The sequence below is a fragment of the Haliotis cracherodii genome, unplaced genomic scaffold (assembly GCF_022045235.1).
Source record: "Haliotis cracherodii isolate W230 unplaced genomic scaffold, xgHalCrac1.p SCAF_16, whole genome shotgun sequence".
In the NCBI taxonomy this organism is placed as follows: Eukaryota; Metazoa; Mollusca; class Gastropoda; order Lepetellida; family Haliotidae; genus Haliotis; species Haliotis cracherodii.
In genome coordinates, this window is record NW_027266271.1 from 31337339 (window position 1) to 31356369 (window position 19031).

Consider the following 19031-nt stretch of genomic DNA (forward strand, 5'->3'; position numbering starts at 1 on the left):
CTGTATCACACCTGTCTCCCTGCCACCCTGGTCTCCAGTCTCCAGGACACACACCACTAACTGGAGAACAATACACCTGACAGTAAGACCTCCTCACCTGTATCACACCTGTTTCCCTCCACCCTGGTCTACAGTCTCCAGGACACACACCACTGACTGGGTCACACTACACCTGACAGTAAGACCTCCTCACCTGTATCACGCCTGTCTCCCTGCCACCCTGGTCTCCAGGACACACACCACTGACTGGGTCACACTACACCTGACAGTAAGACCTCCTCACCTTTATCACACCTGACTCCCTGCCACCCTGGTCTACAGTCTCCAGGACACACACCACTGTCTGGGTCACAGGAGCTGTTTTGACAGTGGCAGAATTTGTTGCAGAATTTGCCATATGTCCCATGACTGCAGACTGCACATATAAAAAGCAGGAATCACATATGTCATAGTCAAGTGAAACATCGTTAATTCAAATGGGGTTCATTGAGACAGTATGAGTTACAATATTAGAAGACGTATGGGGAGGTTAGGTGAAATGGCGTTTAACGTTGCATGCAAGATTATTGCACGTATAGGTACTTGTCCAGACTGATGCCGATTTATTGTGCTGCCGACTGAGATACCATGCCACAGTTTACCATGAATACCCAACTCAGACACAGTATACTGACTCCGAGCCGACCAGTGCTGGTTTTATCCCCTTAATGCTGAGCGCAAGATAGGATAACAACAGGTACCATCTTTAAACGTCTTTTGGCATGACGCGCCGGGGATTCAACCCCCGACCTACTGCTCTCCGGGCAGACGCTCAATCAATAGACCACAGAGGTGGTCAGAAGACGTGCGGTGTTTGAGTATTTTAATACTATTCTAATGTATTCTAACTGTATGTACGATTCAATAACAAGACAAAACTTCTGAATCACACAAAAACTACTCAGTCATGATACTGCGTTGAACATTAATAACGTAAAACGTCAACGCCAAAGAATAACCAAACTGATTGCAGTGGGCAGAAAAGGCAGAAGAGCGGTGAAAATGACATGAACGGATCAGGTACTTGTTTGTTTCTTGGGACGGCGGCTTGAAAACAAATCAGACAATAAATTTAGTTTACATAACTCATTGTACTACATTTTGGAGTCTTTGTAAATATTTTACAGTGGCTATTTCATACACTGGTACTCTCTGCGCATTTGCAAAACCAGATCAGTGGTAGGGTCATGAACCTTTGTTTGGTTCGATGACAACATATTTCTTCGAACTAAAATTGCAACAAATATTTATATTTGGAGAATTGTTTCTTGAAATATAAGTCCTCAAATTAATCAAGGTTTATTGAGGTACACAAGGCGTCGTAATCTTTATGGAAATATACAATGATATTCAATATAAAATTAAGCTGTAATGGTTCTTTGGATTATTCAATTTAATACTTTATTCATAAGTTTGTTTGAGCTGGACAACTTCCAAATAATATCCAACCTTTTCCACAGAAAAGAAAAGGGCGGGAAGTTTTGCATGAATTGAATGAAACACCATATGAATATATCATTTGTAGATATATTGTCAAATAAGATGGCGGGTATCAGTTAGGAAGATAAGTAAAATATAATTGTACCGATACATCGCCTTGGCAATCCAAATTTAGTTGGTCAGAGAGGCTTTACATTAGATAATGTGTGATGTTATATTAAAATCAGACCGGATATTCCCTGTATTCAACATACCATATATTTCCACTTCACAGATGTTGAGCGTGTCATCCCCGTTAGCCGCCCTCCCCGGGTTCCTGATGGTGAGGTATCTGCCTCTGCCGTCACACAACAGGTCGATGACTGAGTTGTAGACAGTGGCAGGGAAGGTGTGGCACAGTGTCCCGTCAGAGGAGGTGTCATTACTCAGGTGTATGGTGCAGTTAGCTATCCTGCGTAAAACTGAAAGTTAAATCGTCATGATACACTCATATTAAATTTACAGGAGAGAAAATTATGATAACAAATGTGGAGAATATGCCTTAATCTGGCACGGATTTTCCAGTTACTACTGAAGTATTGCTGCCTCCTTAGGATAACACAAAATAGCATGTATATCAAGTCAAACAAAAATAAATAACCATTTATAGCAAACATACCTTACATAAAATTCTTAACATTTACCCAAATCAATATATACAGGAGCAAAATGATAAGTTCAGTCTTGTTTATTGACCAAGTACAAGTAACGAGGAACAATAACGAATCCAATTATAGATTTGACGACACTCGTTACGTGTGCATAAGAACAGCACAGGTGACCAGAGCATGTCACGCGGGGATTGTCTCAACATTCCTATGAAACACAATGACACGTTTTCTGAATCAGACTGTGAACAGTCTGATAGATTCACAATTACTTGATCGATTTTACTCCTCTGATTGGCGATACTGTTCCGTAAATCGCAAATACATGTCTTTCACCAATTTTCCATCCACGATTGTCAAATTAAGCTTGTACCAACAATTTAGCTTCTGATATTTTAAATGAGGCATTTTTTCCAGCAACACTTTTTTTACAATTCGCACAGATCGGCTCTCTTATACTCTATTATACTGATTCGCAATATTCCACTGAAGTACAGGGTGCCCGTGATCAGCCGCCATCTTGTCTGTCTGAAAAACAGGTGGCGTTCGTAATATCTTTTCATATAAAACTGTTTTTGTATGCTTCGATGGAATCACGCTACCTCGCACGTCAAGCCAGTTTTGCATTTCAGTTTTGAATACTGTCGCATTCCTGTCGACGATTGTCGTCATTTTCCCTAAGGTAAGAACAAGTACTGCTATGGTTAATGATGTTTTTGTCTCATTAATTGTGCCCTGTATTTCATTTCGTATTTCTTCCACTGTTAGTAGTACCGTCCTTACTTATAGTTTGTGTACAGCTCTGCGAATAGCTGACTTATCAGTAAACTCACGTTTCTTCCTCTTCCTCTGTCTTTAGTACTGATGAGATAGGCCCTAAATCTACAGCACCGGGTACTGTTATATAAAGCAATCGTATGTTGATCGTAACTCCATACCTTAGAAGTACGGTCTTGACTGCTGATATCTCATATAGGAGTGTCAAATAGCACATTTGGTTGATTATGGATGTTCCTTTTTCTTTGTTTTGTGCATTTCTGTTCCTTTGTGCTGCAGTGTATTCAAAACCTTAAAAAATATATTTTGCTTTTGTTGATTTATACAGTCAGTTTAAGAGGCATTTTCCTCGGCAATGGCTGACAACAGATAGGGCTGTGAGGATGGGTTCAAAGTGGTGGCTTCAGGAATGATGCGAATCGGTCGTATTCCATATGTTACATCAAAAAATAATGTCTAGCAATGTCATCATCCCAAGGCAAGGGAGTTAACTGACTGTAAAAGTCCAGTTTCCACCCTTGCCGAACTAGACTGGAATTTAGAGGCTCGATCGTAGCACGACCTATGGCTAATATGAGTTATGGCCCTTATTTGTCACTCCCACTGACCAATTCCACCTCTCATGTTGCTTGCATTTGCTTCAAACAAAAAGGCGGCCCCCCTGTCTAAACGATCAAATCTTAAGTGCATCAAATCGCTTGAGCACCTCGATTAAAATAATGAAAAGATCTGGAAAATATCTGTTGACGCCACGTTGATGGTGCACATGTTTTGCAAATCCTGCAATCGACCGAAATCTGCACGGCAGTCGTCGTGTTGTTTAAGAACCGGATGCTAACTTCGTTCGTGACTTGGATTGTACTGTGCAGACTGAGCTTCACCACATATATTACATTTAAAAAAAAATTTCATTGCACTCATTATATTTGTGCTTACCCCACACTCAGCACAAACATGATGAGTGCTCCGCCACTTATAAGAGACCTGCCCAACGGACTGACATTTGAAACAGCACAGAGCAGGAGAAGTTTACATCCGGATTGTAAATCTTTGGAAAATAATAAAAACATGATCTGGTAAAGACTGACCAGCAAATGTGCGCAGAACAGATTAGTCCATGAGTCAGACGCACATGGACTAATCTGTTGCTTTACAATAAAAAGGACAAAACCCTTTCCATATTCATAAGTCGATGTGTCTTTGAGTCACTCTCACATAGTGATGATACAAGGTGTTTGCGAAAAGGCAAGCGGATGCTGCCCCACCAATGGCACTCACTACAAACACAAACAATGGAAAATCGATTATTCACCTTATAAAATGGGAACACACGGCAAAAACCAAAACAGAGATATGGATCGAACATCAGTTTTGTTTCTGATGCATCGAATTTGGAAATGTCCTCCACGTGTCTACCGTAAAACCTTTGAAAATCTTTACTGAGACCTTGAATTTTGTAACCTTGATAAAACAACTTCTGAGCAAGAGTTGTATGACCCTTGGAAATCTTGGTAGAAAGAGTATGCCCGATTGTATCTCAGAAGATGTAAAATGTAAACTCCAAAGCTAGGAGCTGCTGCAATATTGCTCGACATGAAGGGAAGTTGACTGTTGGAAAGTTGAAGTCATCCCTCTTGTCAAACAGTTTTGTGGAGAGTGTTTTGTCACTCAGAATGTTTATGCATAGATCTGAATACGAAACGGATGAGGCGGTCTCACTGGTCTCCTTCATTTCTAGTTAGCAGGTACATCAGTGGAAGGGAATTTCGCCATCTGATGGTTAATGAATGATGTCAGATCACCGATATACAGTGATTCTGTCAGCACTTACAAGCAATTCAGTAAGGGTCTTCCTCAGCGACGCAGGATTTAATTACCAATATACTCGTCCTTTTTAATGAATGAATTTTCACGGATACCTGCTTATGTTGGACTGCGTGGAAATAAGAAAGCTGATAAATTGGTAAAAGCTGATGTTAAAAGAATAACTTAATATCGTTTTCTCCTGCAGACTTAAGCACCGTCAGTAATATTCATGCTAAACAAAATGGCAACCGAGATGGGCATCATCCTTAAAAGGATGCCATATCTTTGGCATTTAGCCTTTCATTAATAAATTACATATATCTCTAAATGATTGGAGTGAAGACTTTCTCTTGATCAGACTTTGTCTTAAGCAACTGGGCTTGGTGTGTATGTCAATAATCTTATAAATAACATTTCTGCAAATTGTTCACTTCATAACCTACTTGACAATATGGTTAATTAGTTACTCAAAATTATAGATTTATACGAAGATCAACATAAGTTAATTATGGAGGCTCTTAGTGTTCTCAATATTGACCCCATATTTGCGGAACTGTTATGTTGTAGGAATAGAGTTCGCCATGAAGTTCAGAATCTAATTCTCGTAGCCCGAACACCAAAAAAACTTTCAAAGATTAATCAATCCCCTAAAGTCCAAAAGCATTAGGTATAACCTGGATAAAAATAGTAGAAAGCTGAATTTTTCTGGAGACCACATAAAGTCATACTGATGCCCCTAGAACAAGGTTTCCAAGATGGCCACCATTATTTGTTAAAAGGATGGGAAATTTTGTAGTTTTACATTCATGATATCATGCAATATATCAAATCAAAGCTCTTTTTATATGTTTCCAAACAAAACTTTTTAATTTTTTATAAGCATTTGAAAAATTATTTAAAGTTTTGTGTGTGAAATACCCAGTAATAATAAGGTTGGGTAATGATAAAACCGATCTATGAAAGAAAAAAAGGTATTTCAGGATTTGCAATACTGACAATGCAAACGGGTAAACAGTAGAACACATCCCTTGTTTCAATACATCTTGTAGGGCCGGAGGGATATTATGTCCCTTGGAATTATGTCCAGTGTCAGTATATTGTTCATGAGCTGCTGCAAAGTAGGTAACAGCATGTGTACAGTGTGAAACACTATTATGAAATAATTAGTAGAATCAGCACGTCATTGAAGTGAAACAGAAGTTTAACCATAAACATCATTGTGTATCTCTATGACAGGGGCATTTTTACAATTGTAATCACTACATCCTGTGCATAGGAAAGTGCACTCCATTCGCTTTGTCGCTACATCACTTAAGCATCTCTTCCTTGCAGGCACACAATGTCATCTTCAGGACTTTCAGAGGAGCAACAGATCAGTCAGTTCCATTGGAAACAAGCTGGGAACAAGCTGTCCCTCTCTGTGGTGCCACGCCCACTCTGTGGGTGAGAGTTCACTTCCGTGCCATTGTTGTACAGCATGGTATGCTCTATGACTATGGAATTTGGCAGCTACTGATGTTGGAGAGGGGGATTCTTGATAGACTTGAATCTTGCTGTGGCGTTGTTTTTAATACTTTTTTCTGGAACTTTAGCGAATTGACCCGAGGAAGCACTTTGGGTAGACCGCAGGAAGGAGTTTGGAGTTTGCTAGGGGCATGATTATCTGAAGGTCTCAAAAACCAATTCAGCTTTTTATTATTTTCTCCCAGGTAGTTGTTATTTTTTGGTCTAATTATTTTGGCCTAATAGCTGAACATAGACTTACGACAGTCGTAGCACAAATATGTACAACAGCACCCCTGTTCCGTATGTTGACAATATTATACACAGTAGCCTAATCAATTTCTAAAGCCTTTTCTGTTCTCTCAGATACTAGATCAAAACCGATAAGCGGTTTCAGCCCCTCTATTCCAAATCCAAGTTATTTAAGAGATGGACAAGATTTTTCGATCTGAATGGAACACGTCTGATCATACCCATCTTGTCAATTTCACAACGTTGTATACGTCATCAAGTTTGAAATACGCTGCTATTATGATACACATATACACACGTTTTACAGAGCATGATGATAAAGAATATATGTAATTTTTAATTATTCTTTATCAAAGAGATGTAACAATAATGATATTTGCTGCTTTTGTTATGTTTACACACTAGATGTGAGGTGATATTAGATTTAACGTCGCGTCCAAGATTATTGTACTTATATAGCTACGTGCATGCACATTTGTGTGTGTGGCTGCTTGTACCAGTCCGGGCAAATGCAGATTTAATAGTGCTAACCCACTGAGATACAATGTCGCTCCTTGACGTGAATACCCCACTCAAATACGGTATACTGACCCCGAGCCGACCGGTCCTAGTGTTAGACCCTTAAAGCCCAGCGCCAGACAGGGTAACAAGTACCTTTTTCATGTCTTTAGGTATGACGTGGCCGGGGATCTCCGGGTGGACGCTCTACCACTAGACGTTTACAGACCATACCCTGTAGTCGGTCTCAGTTACTGATGTAAAGGTCACTGACTTCGACAAATCATCACCAAAGCAGGTATTTACCGGAAAGCACTGCCACATTTTACAACTGATAGCTTTTTTTTAGAGATAGGTAGTTGAAGTGCCTTGACCGTTTAATTTCTGAACGGAGCAATATCGCAATTTGCATTGGGGAAAACGATTTTATTACGTTTCCGGTAATACTTTAGTATTCATTTACGAAGTGATTGTATACATTTATCGTTCTGTTCATCAAGTTAATACTCTAAAAAGCTAACAGTCAAGTCAAGTCAAAGGCGTTTATTGTATCAAAGGCCATCGGCCCATATACAAGTTCAGATAAATACAGTGGGTGAGAATTTACGGATTGGGAGATACAACAAAAATTATAAAAATATAACATTCATTTAACAATCGGTGATAATCATGAGGACTTTCTAGGGTAAGGTAATTAAAATTCTGAATTTCCGCTCAATATGTAATTTCGTAGCTCCATCCCATGTTTTACAAATAAAGACAGTTTAAACATTACATTGGCATCATTCGATGACAAAATAAAAACAAACGCTATTCTACTCGTCTTATATAAGAAATATTCTGGTATATATTTAGTACGTAATTCTGCATAATAAGGACATTCAAAGGTAAAATGTATTTCCTCTTCTATAGCAGAGTTACAGAATGGACAAATTCTTTATATTCTTTCAAGTGATATATTCCGTCCATAATTAATCTTAAGTTTTGACAAGCCAAGTCTGTATTTAATATATACATTTCTTAGGTGACTATTTGTTAAAACTGATAGATATTTTTCTGGTTCTAGTAAAGTCTTATGTGTTCCGTACAAATCATAACGTGAACTGTTTTCCAAGTTGCATTGCCACCCTTGATAGAACATATTTATTGCTATTTTACGAAAATCATTTAGAAATAAATGTTGATCACCAACAGATTGGTTAAGCCATATATACCCATACCCATATGAGAATAATAGTGTCCTAATATGCGATACCTATGTAACCTTACCGATACTATCTAAATGAAAGAGCATGTTATAAGCATTTTTTCGGAAGCCGAAGTGCTGGCATACGGATGATATTAAACCAATATTTTAAACACTTTATTTGCGAATTAATGTAAAGTGGGTATCTTCCACATTCTCCATATATCATATTATTTGGTGTTGCTATTCCTACGCGAAGAATTTTTTCTAAACATTCATGTCTTCGGTAATTGCAGAATTGCAGCCTATCCTCATAAATGTGCTGTCATACTATAACATAAAAACATGAATAATCAAAATGCGCCATATCCACAACTGACAGTGGCCAGGTAAGTGTAAAACGTCGACACCAGTCTCCATTATCCGCCGAAACAGATTCGCCGTGCAAATTATTTGGAAATCAGTGATGACACCAGGTGTGCGCGATAAGGGGAACTCGGGATTACGCCTCAGTAGGTCAATAAACTGCCAGGCGAGACGCCTCTTTCAAATTTGATAAACAACATGAGAGCAATGAAATAGGTACCCACCCTTGTTGACATTGGTGTTAACGTGGACGCGGACTTCGGAGGAAGTCCATGACTAATTATACTGAGTCAAACTAAAAACTTCACATTTTTAGAAGTAATCCCATACATGATATACAACGGACAAATGTATCAGAGAAGGTAATTATTAATCATTAATGTCCAAAGAAGGATTTTAATTAACGGTGGTAACCATAATTTGTTCCAAGGACCTACGGTATTCGGTAATAACATCAACAGTTTAAATCATAAGTCCCAAGCACGAGAATCTGATGGCACACAAGTTCAGTAGCGTGTATAGCCACACTGTGCGTTGACAACTGCCATACAACGCCTCCGCATGGACCTTGTGATGCTTGTGGACACATGATTGGGAGGACGACGCCATTTTTGCTGCAAAATGGTGCCAAGATCCTGCAAATTCTGTGGTTGGTTCTGGAGAGTGCGCAGACTTCTGCCAAGAGCATCCCAGACGTGTTCGATGGGATTGAGGTCGGGAGACCTTGACGGCCAGTCCATGATGTTGACTCCCGCATTCTGAAGGAAATTCCTTGTCAAAATTGCTGTGTGGGGTCTGGCATTGTCGTGTTGGAAGATCAAACCGGGTCCATGTGCTGCCATAAAAGGCAGAAGTGCTGGTGCCAGTACTTGGTCGCGGTAAGCAGCAGCGTTGAGGTTGCCATGGATGACAAGAAGCCTGGAACGTGCATTGACACAGAAAGCACCCCACACCATGACACTTCCGCCTCGAAATCTGTCAACTTCCTGTACACAACACTGGGCGTAACGTTTATGACGGCGCCTCCCAACCCTCGCCCTACCATCAGCAAATCGAAGATTCAATCGGCATTCATCACTGAAGACGACTTGATTCCAATTCTTCTTAGTCCATCGTAAGTGTCGCTGTGGCCACAATTGACGTTGACGTCTGTGTAATTGAGTCAGAATCGGCTCGCAGAATGGCCGTCGTGCTTGAAGGTGAGCAGTTCTCAGACGGTTTCGAACAGTATTCGCACTCAGTCTACCCCTAAACAGTTCATTTCTGGTTGATGTAGCCTTCAAAAATCGGTTACGGAGGTGACGTAAGACAATCTGACGATCCTCTGCATGTGACGTGGTCAACCTGGCCGAGGGCGATCAGCGGTGGTACCCGTTTGCTGTAAACAGTCGGGTCGACTACAACCCATCGTCCTTGCGACTTCAGCTACGGACGTTCCCGTCTGCAACATGCCGATGGCACGTTCACGTTGCACGTTTGAAAGGCGTGGCATGACAAATGGCCGTAAAGACTTTTGTTTTCTTGTGTTTTTCTTTTTTTGTTAATGACTGCTAATAAGTATGGCTGAAAGCACGTGCGGTATTAGGCCACGTGACCAGTTGCACGTGAAAAACCACTTTTGCCACTATAGTGCTGTGCACATGATTTTCATCGATTCACCTGCACAAAAACGGGTGTTATCTGAAGCCAATACGTGGCCATTACTGTTTAAATACACAATAAGGGCCCACAATGATAACTGGTCAAAATGTTAAAATTGTGAAGTTTTTAATTTTGTTCAGTATATTTTGTGTTTGTGATGTTGTTCCCTGTACATACGTCCTGCATCTAAAATAACAGTTGTAGCTTTTGTACATGTGATATATTTGTTAACAGAACAGAATGCACGCAAGTGAATGTTATCACTCCAGCGTGTGATTCTAAGTAAACATCAGGGCTGTAATCGTATCGCGTCAGTTCTCTGTATAAACACGCTTCAAGTAGCTGCTCATGAACAGCACAGACAGTATTACCAACACACCATAAGGTAACAACTATTTGCTATTCATCAGTTAACAATAAATAAATGCGCATTCCCTAGTATCTAGGCAATATCATATTCGGGACGTTCACGCAAACACGTAGATATGACAATTACTAAAATGCTATGCTTATTTCATGGAAATTGACTACAACTGAAATGTTACACCTTATTCGAGGAGGGTTTAACATTTGTCATGAACAACATAGCGTTTATTTACTGACTGTATGATTCCATCGATTCCAATATAACGTTTATCTCATTTCTTATTGAGAATTGTACAAACTAGCTAACTTTAAATGAATTAACAAACATATTTTCTGAACTTAAATTCTCACCAAACAAAACATATACAGTTTTATAGTGAATATGGGGCGGTGGTAAAAGAGATCGCACTTCACGCCGAAGACCCGGGTTCGATCCCCCACATTGGCAAAATGTGTTAAGCCCTTTTCTGGTGTCCCCCACCGTGATATTGCTGGAGTATTGCTAAAACCATACTCACTCATTATAGTGAATACACTGCAAGGTAAAGTGTCAGCCATATTCTTAACCATTTATCATTATACACTCTGTTACACAGAGAAACTAGTTGAATTCACACAATGCTGTGTGACTGTAGCCCCGGCCAACTGACACACGCCGTCATGTCATACCAAAAGTTCGAGCCCCATTGCGGCATATGTTTCATTACAGGTCATGACGAGGGACAGATAACATCCAGTACGAAGCTCGAAATTGTGCATTTGAGGTTTTGTTAAAAATTCATAAATGTTCATGCACGAGATGGAGTTTTGACCCAGCTATGTCTCTTCGTGGAGGATGTTTTAGTATTGGTCTGACGCATCAACGTTTTAGAGCACAATTTGTTAATTAAACAGTTCCAAGAAGTAATAAAAACATGTGACGTCAATGAATAAAAGAATATTATAAAGATATCACTTTGACTAAGACTATAGACACGGATCTTTTTTATGTATTTCACAGATACAAATCTAACATAAACATGCAACGTACGTTGATCCCTGTGGTAGACTGTAACATGACGTATCCTGTACTGCCGTCCCAGGTCCACCTTCCACATACTCGGGGAGTTGGCAGCAGAGTGGAAGCAGGAGCCGCCATTCACGTCCTGGTTCCTGTTGCCGTCCACAGCCTTGTCTGAAGTCCAGTTATTAAGTGTTCCAGATGTAGAGGTGGCTGTCTTGTTGAAGGCCACGTTCTCTGCAAGTACGACATATCGATAATCATTACTCAAACTCAATCGCCCACGTGAAGTGCTGGTAGATTATGTAAGGTCCAATCAACATTTATTGTATTCCTTTTTTCATAGAATGTTTCAAGAAAATATTTGTGAAACTGAAACATATATAAAATGCAATAGCGAATACTTGTCATACTTGTTTTAAATACTATACTCAACAACAAAAGTTCTTGTGACACCAATATTTTAGTGTATTTTTAAAACAAGTAAAGTTTGGTTTTCAATACTGTAGTACATGTATAGAATCAAATCACAAAAACGCAACTGCTACAGAAAAGCATGCATTCCATGCAAAAGTTGACTTTTATGCAAGCCTCATGCATTTCACTACCCAAGAATGGGTATAAACACATGTTCGTTAACGGGATTCCATATGCATTGTTTAGCATCGTGCTGACAACCACTTAGAAAAACAACAAAACTACGCAATTATTCAACATTACGAAATGCCACGCCTGTCCGAAAATGAGCGTCTGCGAGCCATTGGTATGCTTGAAGCAGGATCGAGTCAACGTGATGTTGCAAGACAATTTAACGTCCACAGAAACACCATTTGGTGTTTATGGCAACGTTGGCAACAGACGAATGTAGTCAGAGACCATCTTCTGAGTGGCAGGCCACGAGTAACCAATAATCGACAAGACAACTGGATTCCAACAACACACCTACGAAATCGATTCCAGCCAGCAACAGTGACTACAAAAAGCATCCCTGGCCTTCGACGAATATCTTCACAAACCGTACGTTGCCGCCTCAGATGTGCATGGATTGTCGCAAGAAGACCCGCCAGACGTCCCATTTTTACAGGAAACCACCGTCAAGCACGTCTACAGTGGTGCAGACACTGTCTATGCTGGACGATCATGCAGTGGGGACAAGTTCTATTCACTAACGAGTCTCGTTTTCACCTCAGCCACAGCGATGGACGGATTCCAGTGTACCGACGCCGAGGTGAACGTTACGTCAATCATTGTGTCATGGAAGAAGATCGGTTCGGGGGCGGCAGCGTTATGGTATGGGGTGGGATTACAGCAAGACAGAGGACCCGTTTGATAGTGGTAGAGGAAAATCTCAATGGACAGATCATCGGCCCTGTTGTTCTACCGTTTTTGCGTCGTCATGGCCCAGGCATTGCCTTTCAACATGACAACGCCCGGCCTCATATTGCTCGACTTGTTCAGGATTCTCTACAACAAAACAAGGTGAATGTCATCCCCGGGCCGGCTCGCTCCCCTCGATATCTCACCAGTATTGTGTTATCGCTGTTTCGGTGAAACTTAATATGATAGCAAACCTACTTGTGAACAGGGGCGGTCAGGGGTTGCCTAGTGGGTAAGCGTTTGTTCGTCACGCCGAAGATCCGTGTTCGATTCCCCTGATGTCTACTACGTGTGAAGCCCCATGATATTGCTCGATTATTTCTAAAAGAAGCGTAAAGCCATACACGCTCACTCACTGCTTGTGAATAGTTATCATTCCATTATAAAGGTTGATTTACTTAACATAGACTCCAACGTGTCATTAACACTTTGTACAAGTGTGAGGAAATAATGTCGGGAGTCCCAAATGATCTTTGTTGAAATTGTCCTCTTAAACGAATTAAGCAGTTATCGCACGGTCTAACCTACCATGGATTGATATTCTATAATTCTGAAGTGTCCTAAGACCTGATGTAAAAATTATCAATGTTTAAACGCTGGCTACGTGATTTCACCATTTTCAATTAAAACGTAAGAGATTTTTATGAGGATAAAAACTCCCCAGTAAACAATTGAGTTTATGTCAGTTACCACACATTTGGTTATGTGTACACTGGGGAGCAAAAGAAACAATACCACGATATATACAAAGGTATTGACAAAAAATAGTCAAGACTATTTTTCCAAATGCAGTGTTTGAAATGAGGTAATAGCTAAAACAGACAGCAGCGATACAGAGCTAATAGTTGAAATGGTAGCGAAAATATTGGACCCAAGGGGACAACAAGGACATAGAGGTATGTTGTCAGTTTGCAGTAAATGTAAACACCACCCGGTTCAAATTACAGTCACTCTGAACGGGATGAATTTTAATAATCAGTTATTTTGCGTATGTAAAGACAGAACGCCAGAACACAACGTCTTGCAGAGAGCATTAGACGTCGTATTACGCCATTCGTATTCGGTGCTACTCTAACCTGAACGCCTGTATCATGTCACGTATGTTTGCCAGAGGTTTAGGTGTTCAATTGGCGAGATGGCAATATGGCAAGCCGGCCAAAGCTGCACGTTGGAGGATGATACGCGCTTTATGTGGTCATGCGTTGGATTCTATTGGTGAAGGTAGGTAGAAGTTGTCGTAAAACCTCGTGCGATTAGGGTTCAACGCACGAAGAACGAGTATGGAAGGTTGGTAGTTGAAACCCGGCCGTGTTATACTGGTTGTATAACTCGGCATTGAAACGATTAAACCAGGACTGGTCGGTTCGGAGTCAGTATTCTGTGTCTGAGCTGGGTATTCGTGTTAACTTGTATCTCAATGGACTAGCACTATCAAACCGGCATTAACGTGAAATCATATAAAACGAGACGTCAAACACCATTTTATCGCACCTTTTCCTGACGACATATCATCATTACTGGCGATTGTTGAATGAGTGTATCCAAAGTGTCGTGTGACGGTGTCATGTGTGACTCCCAACTGCAACATGCCAGGGAACCCTTATCTCTGTCCTGCCAGTAAGCGTGGCATGTTACTGTTGATTATTGGAGTCCTTGGCGCCTTTTTATACTTATATGCGTCCTGTAATCATGCTGCACGTACATTTCCTCCAATTTAAGCTCATCCAGTCAATTTACAGTGAACAAAGGCAGGGAATTCAGATGCATTTGTGTCTGGACCATTTCTTCGATTGGGTTTACATGGTTTGGAAACACTGTATCGTGTTCGTATCCAAATTCTAAAAAAGGATTGTGGCGTAGCAGAAGAACGTAAAACATGACAAAGTTTAATATTTGTTCTACTTCTCACTATATCATCTCCAAGTTTAAGAAGCAATACACATTACTGCAATACACATATTGATACTGTGTTTTACGTTGGCCGAGAATTAACTACGTCCCTCTCACCTATCCACCTATTATTTGAGTCAACACACCCACCAACTAAAGAAATGAACATCCCCATATCCGTCCATGTCATAAATAAAATGATTATTAATTTACAGTTTCGATCATATCTTTACAGGAAACTAGGTCCGAGAATGGACTGGCAAGAGCCTTGTGGTTTCATGAGCTTTTCGAGAAGACTTTGAGTTGTCATATAATTTTGCACCACCATTTATGAATTCATAATCAACAAATAGAAAATACTTTGAATGGTGTGGTCTAACGTATCTTCTCCGGAGACATAGAAAATACTACACTCATTCTCGTTAGATACCATCTCTACGAAACGAGTGGACTTTCTATGCTATCTGACCGAGCGAAAGTCAGGTCAGATACCATAGAAAGTTCACGAGTTTCGTAAAAATGGTATCTAACGAGAATGAGTGTGGTATTTATTTATTACCCACCATAAATATGTATGTAAGTGTAAATACATAACAACTTTTTTTCGTTAACAGACCAAACTGAAACCGGTTGCGAAATCTGGTTGTGCGTGAACATTGATATATGCCCAAATATGGGCATTGTTGACATTCCTATGCATACGCATTACCAACATGCGCCTGCAGTTGTGCTTGCAAACATAACAGCACCGACGCTTAAGATCCTTTTGGAAGAATTTCTTCAACTTATGAGAATTCCAGCGCTATGTTGTTAGTACGCATGACACCAATAAGAACATTTGAAAAGTCACATAAGCGCCGCGCTTTGAATATCGGACCAACAGTCGGTCACTCGCCCTGCCGGGGCCCCGTCTGTGCATTCAAAATGGTTCGGTTTCTTTGATCTATCAGCTGAATCTATATCATGTCCGTACCATTTTGGAAGAGGGAAATCAGAGTGTTCGCCAAAGTTTGTTTGTTTGTTTGTTGTTTAACGCCGCACTCACCAATATTCCAGCTATATGACGGCGGTCTGTAAATAATCGAGTCTGGACCAGACAATCCAGTGATTGACATCACGGGCATCGATCCACCCAATTGGGATCGATGACATGCATCAACCAAGTCAGCGAGCCTGACCACCCGATGCCGTTAGTCGCCTTTTACGACAAGTATAGTCGCCTTTTACGGCAAGCATGGGTTGCTGAAGACCTATTCTACCCTGGAATCTTCACGGGTCGTGTGTGTCAAAGACATTTATGTTTACTATACCACTCTTTACTGAAGACGCGAAAATCAACACGCTCAAGTATACTTGCATGTCAGTGACAGCTTCGAACGAAACGCAAGGTCACCACCAGAATAAGAAAAGACAACGTTAACCGTGATCTACTCAGCGTTTTGCGCTAGAGATAGGGAATGTTATTGTTCACCTTTGGGATATTTTGGGCCACATTATCAGAAATCAGACACACTTCTACGGAGTTTTCGAATGATTGGTATCGGAAATGTTCACTTTGAGTGATCTGGTTGTGCAGTCGTAAACAAACAACTCCCGAAACAGTGCCACAAAATACCCTTCGAAGAGGACACTGATGGCACAACCGGATCATTCCGAGTAAGTCCAGATATCAGTCCAGATAGTTTAAACTGACTTCATTTCACCACGCTGATCCTTTTACGTCGAATCAAATTGAAAGTTGCGAAAGTAGTTGGGTGCGTGACGCTCATTGGGACCCTCGATCTATTGAACGGTAGTCGTACATTGTAAATGGATATATGACTCGATTATAATTATAATGTCTGTTGAAGCTCAATGCATAACTTATCTAGGATGCAAACCGAATTTGATGCGTGTGACTTCCTTGTTTGGTATAATAAAGTGTTTGTTAATATCTCTCGCTCACATGAGATTGTTTCAGTTCTGCCTTGTAGTTGCAAAATGAATGACGTCTCGCGATATTTTATGAATGAAAAAAGTAGTCCCGGTGTGACAGAGGTCACGGTTATCCAATGAAAACGAATAAAACAAGGTCAACCTTTTACGACACACGTGTGACGTACGGATTTAGTATCTTACCACCTGTATCTTCACCAAGTGGGTAATAAAAGTGTTTATGCTACGTCTACCATCTTTTTTTTGAGGGAACAGATACTGAAAATGTCAGTTAATAACTCTATTCTACTAATTATGAATATCATATTTAATAAACATGTATCTGTTAATGCCATTAACTATAAATAGTAATTATAATAAATGAGATCCTTTGTGATAAAGAGTTCATTCATCCCTTGCGATGGAGAAATCAACAAAGTCAAGCAAATAAAAGCGACATAACCCTTCACATATTCATACGAAATCTCGATTGTACGTTTTCTACTTTATTATCATGAGCATGTATCTATGAATTAATATCCAATAGTGATGACAACAGGTGTTCGCGAAAAGGTGAGCGTATCCTACCCAACCGGTGACACCCGTCACAAACATATGCATGACAAGTCAATTATTCACCTGAAAAAAAAATAGGAAATTGCATCGGACATTATTTTTGTCATTGATGCATCATCATGTCTCCCATAAAACGTTTTGAAAGCTTTGCTGAGGCCTTGAATGTTTTAACCTTGATCAACGAACTTTTGTGGAAGACTCGTACATGTATGATGCTCTTGAAATCTTGGTAGAAAGAGTATGCTCGATTGTATAATTTTAAATTTTATAAATTAAATGTAAACAACAAAGGCTGGAGCTGCAGGAATATTGCTTGGCATAAAGGGAACGAAATACGATGACTTGCCTCTTTGGCAAGTGCCATTCCTCCCATCCCTCCACTGTAGTGCACAGGCCCCAGGACATTCTCCTGTGGTGGAGTTACACACGGCCTCTCTTTCACAGTGACAGGAATAGCGACAGGAGTCTCCGAACTGTCCTTCAGGGCAGGTAGCTGGGGAGAAAATATAATACTGCTTTTGAGGCGTACTAGTAAGAACGAAATGTTGTCATACAAGTAGAGTGAGTGAGTGAGTATGGTTTTACGCCGTTTTTAGCAATATTCCAGCAATATCACGGCGGGGGGACACCAGAAATGGGCTTCACACATTGTACCCATGTTGGGAATCGAACCCGGGTCTTCAGCGAACGCTTTATCCACTAGGCTACCCGACCGCCCCTTCATACAAGTAGAAGAACCTATTCATATTTTGAATGACACTTGCGTTGGGGATGCCACACCCTTGTTGTCTTGAGTGATATATATAGAGGATTCATCACGAGTGTTTTTTAATATGGGAAATATCAACCGAGTCTTAGTTAATCGGTATTTGCCGAGCCTTTGGCGAGGCAAATACTGATTAACGGGACGAGGTTGATATTTCCCATATTAAAAAAACACGAGTGATGAATTCTATTTATCATTTTCACATTTTTGCTTCCCAATTAAGGAATAATTAATTGCATTGAACATTAACATCAGCAACTTGTCGAAATCTTACGTATAGATCGTGCGTAGTGATACATGTTTTCAAAAGCCGCGTAAACCAAAATTAACAACCCCTTAACTCCTTTATGGCATATTCCTTCGCTGAGAAAAAAAGATTATTTTAAACAAAATACTTGAAAGGACTTTTGCAGAATAATTGAAATAATGTCTCCAACATCAAAGGTATCCATGTAGTTTTTAAACAACTACTCACATGCACCGGCGAAAAAAGTCCCACTTCCGGCTATCTAATTTGCATATCTAATTTGCATACTTATGTCATTGGGGTATGACATATATGTTTTTATGTCATAAGCTTATGTCATGGATAAATGCTTTAGTTAAATGATAAATTATCATACGCTATGTCAGGCAATGTTGAACTGTGACACTGATGAGTGTAAAGGTTATTGTACACCTGTTACTGTCAAATCACAATGCATTGGATTGTTTAGAAGGGTTGGATTGTTTAGAAGGGTTTGATTGATTGATTGATTGATTGATTGATTGATTGATTGATTGATTGATTGATTGATTGATTGATTGTCTGTTTGTTTAATTATTGTTTAACACCTCACACAGAAGTATTCCAGCTATATGACGGCGTTGTGTAAATAATCGAATCTGGACCAGACAATCCAGTGACTGGCGTCATGAACATCGATCTATGAAACTGGAATATCATGACATGCATCAACTGAGTCAGCGAGCGAGACCACTCGATCC

At 40.2% G+C, this 19031-nt stretch overlaps 1 protein-coding gene across 1 annotated transcript in view; it reads right to left on the bottom strand.

Moving 5' to 3' along the window:
- Positions 1-19031, bottom strand: part of LOC139463699 (uncharacterized) — a 44848-nt gene that overhangs the window by 17732 nt on the left and 8085 nt on the right. The window contains exons 2-5 of the mRNA XM_071244955.1: positions 17625-17771; positions 11552-11758; positions 1734-1940; positions 284-415 (exon numbers count right to left, since the gene is read on the bottom strand). Of these exons, the coding sequence (XP_071101056.1) occupies positions 284-415; positions 1734-1940; positions 11552-11758; positions 17625-17771 (693 nt within the window). The remainder of the gene's footprint in view (positions 1-283; positions 416-1733; positions 1941-11551; positions 11759-17624; positions 17772-19031) is intronic.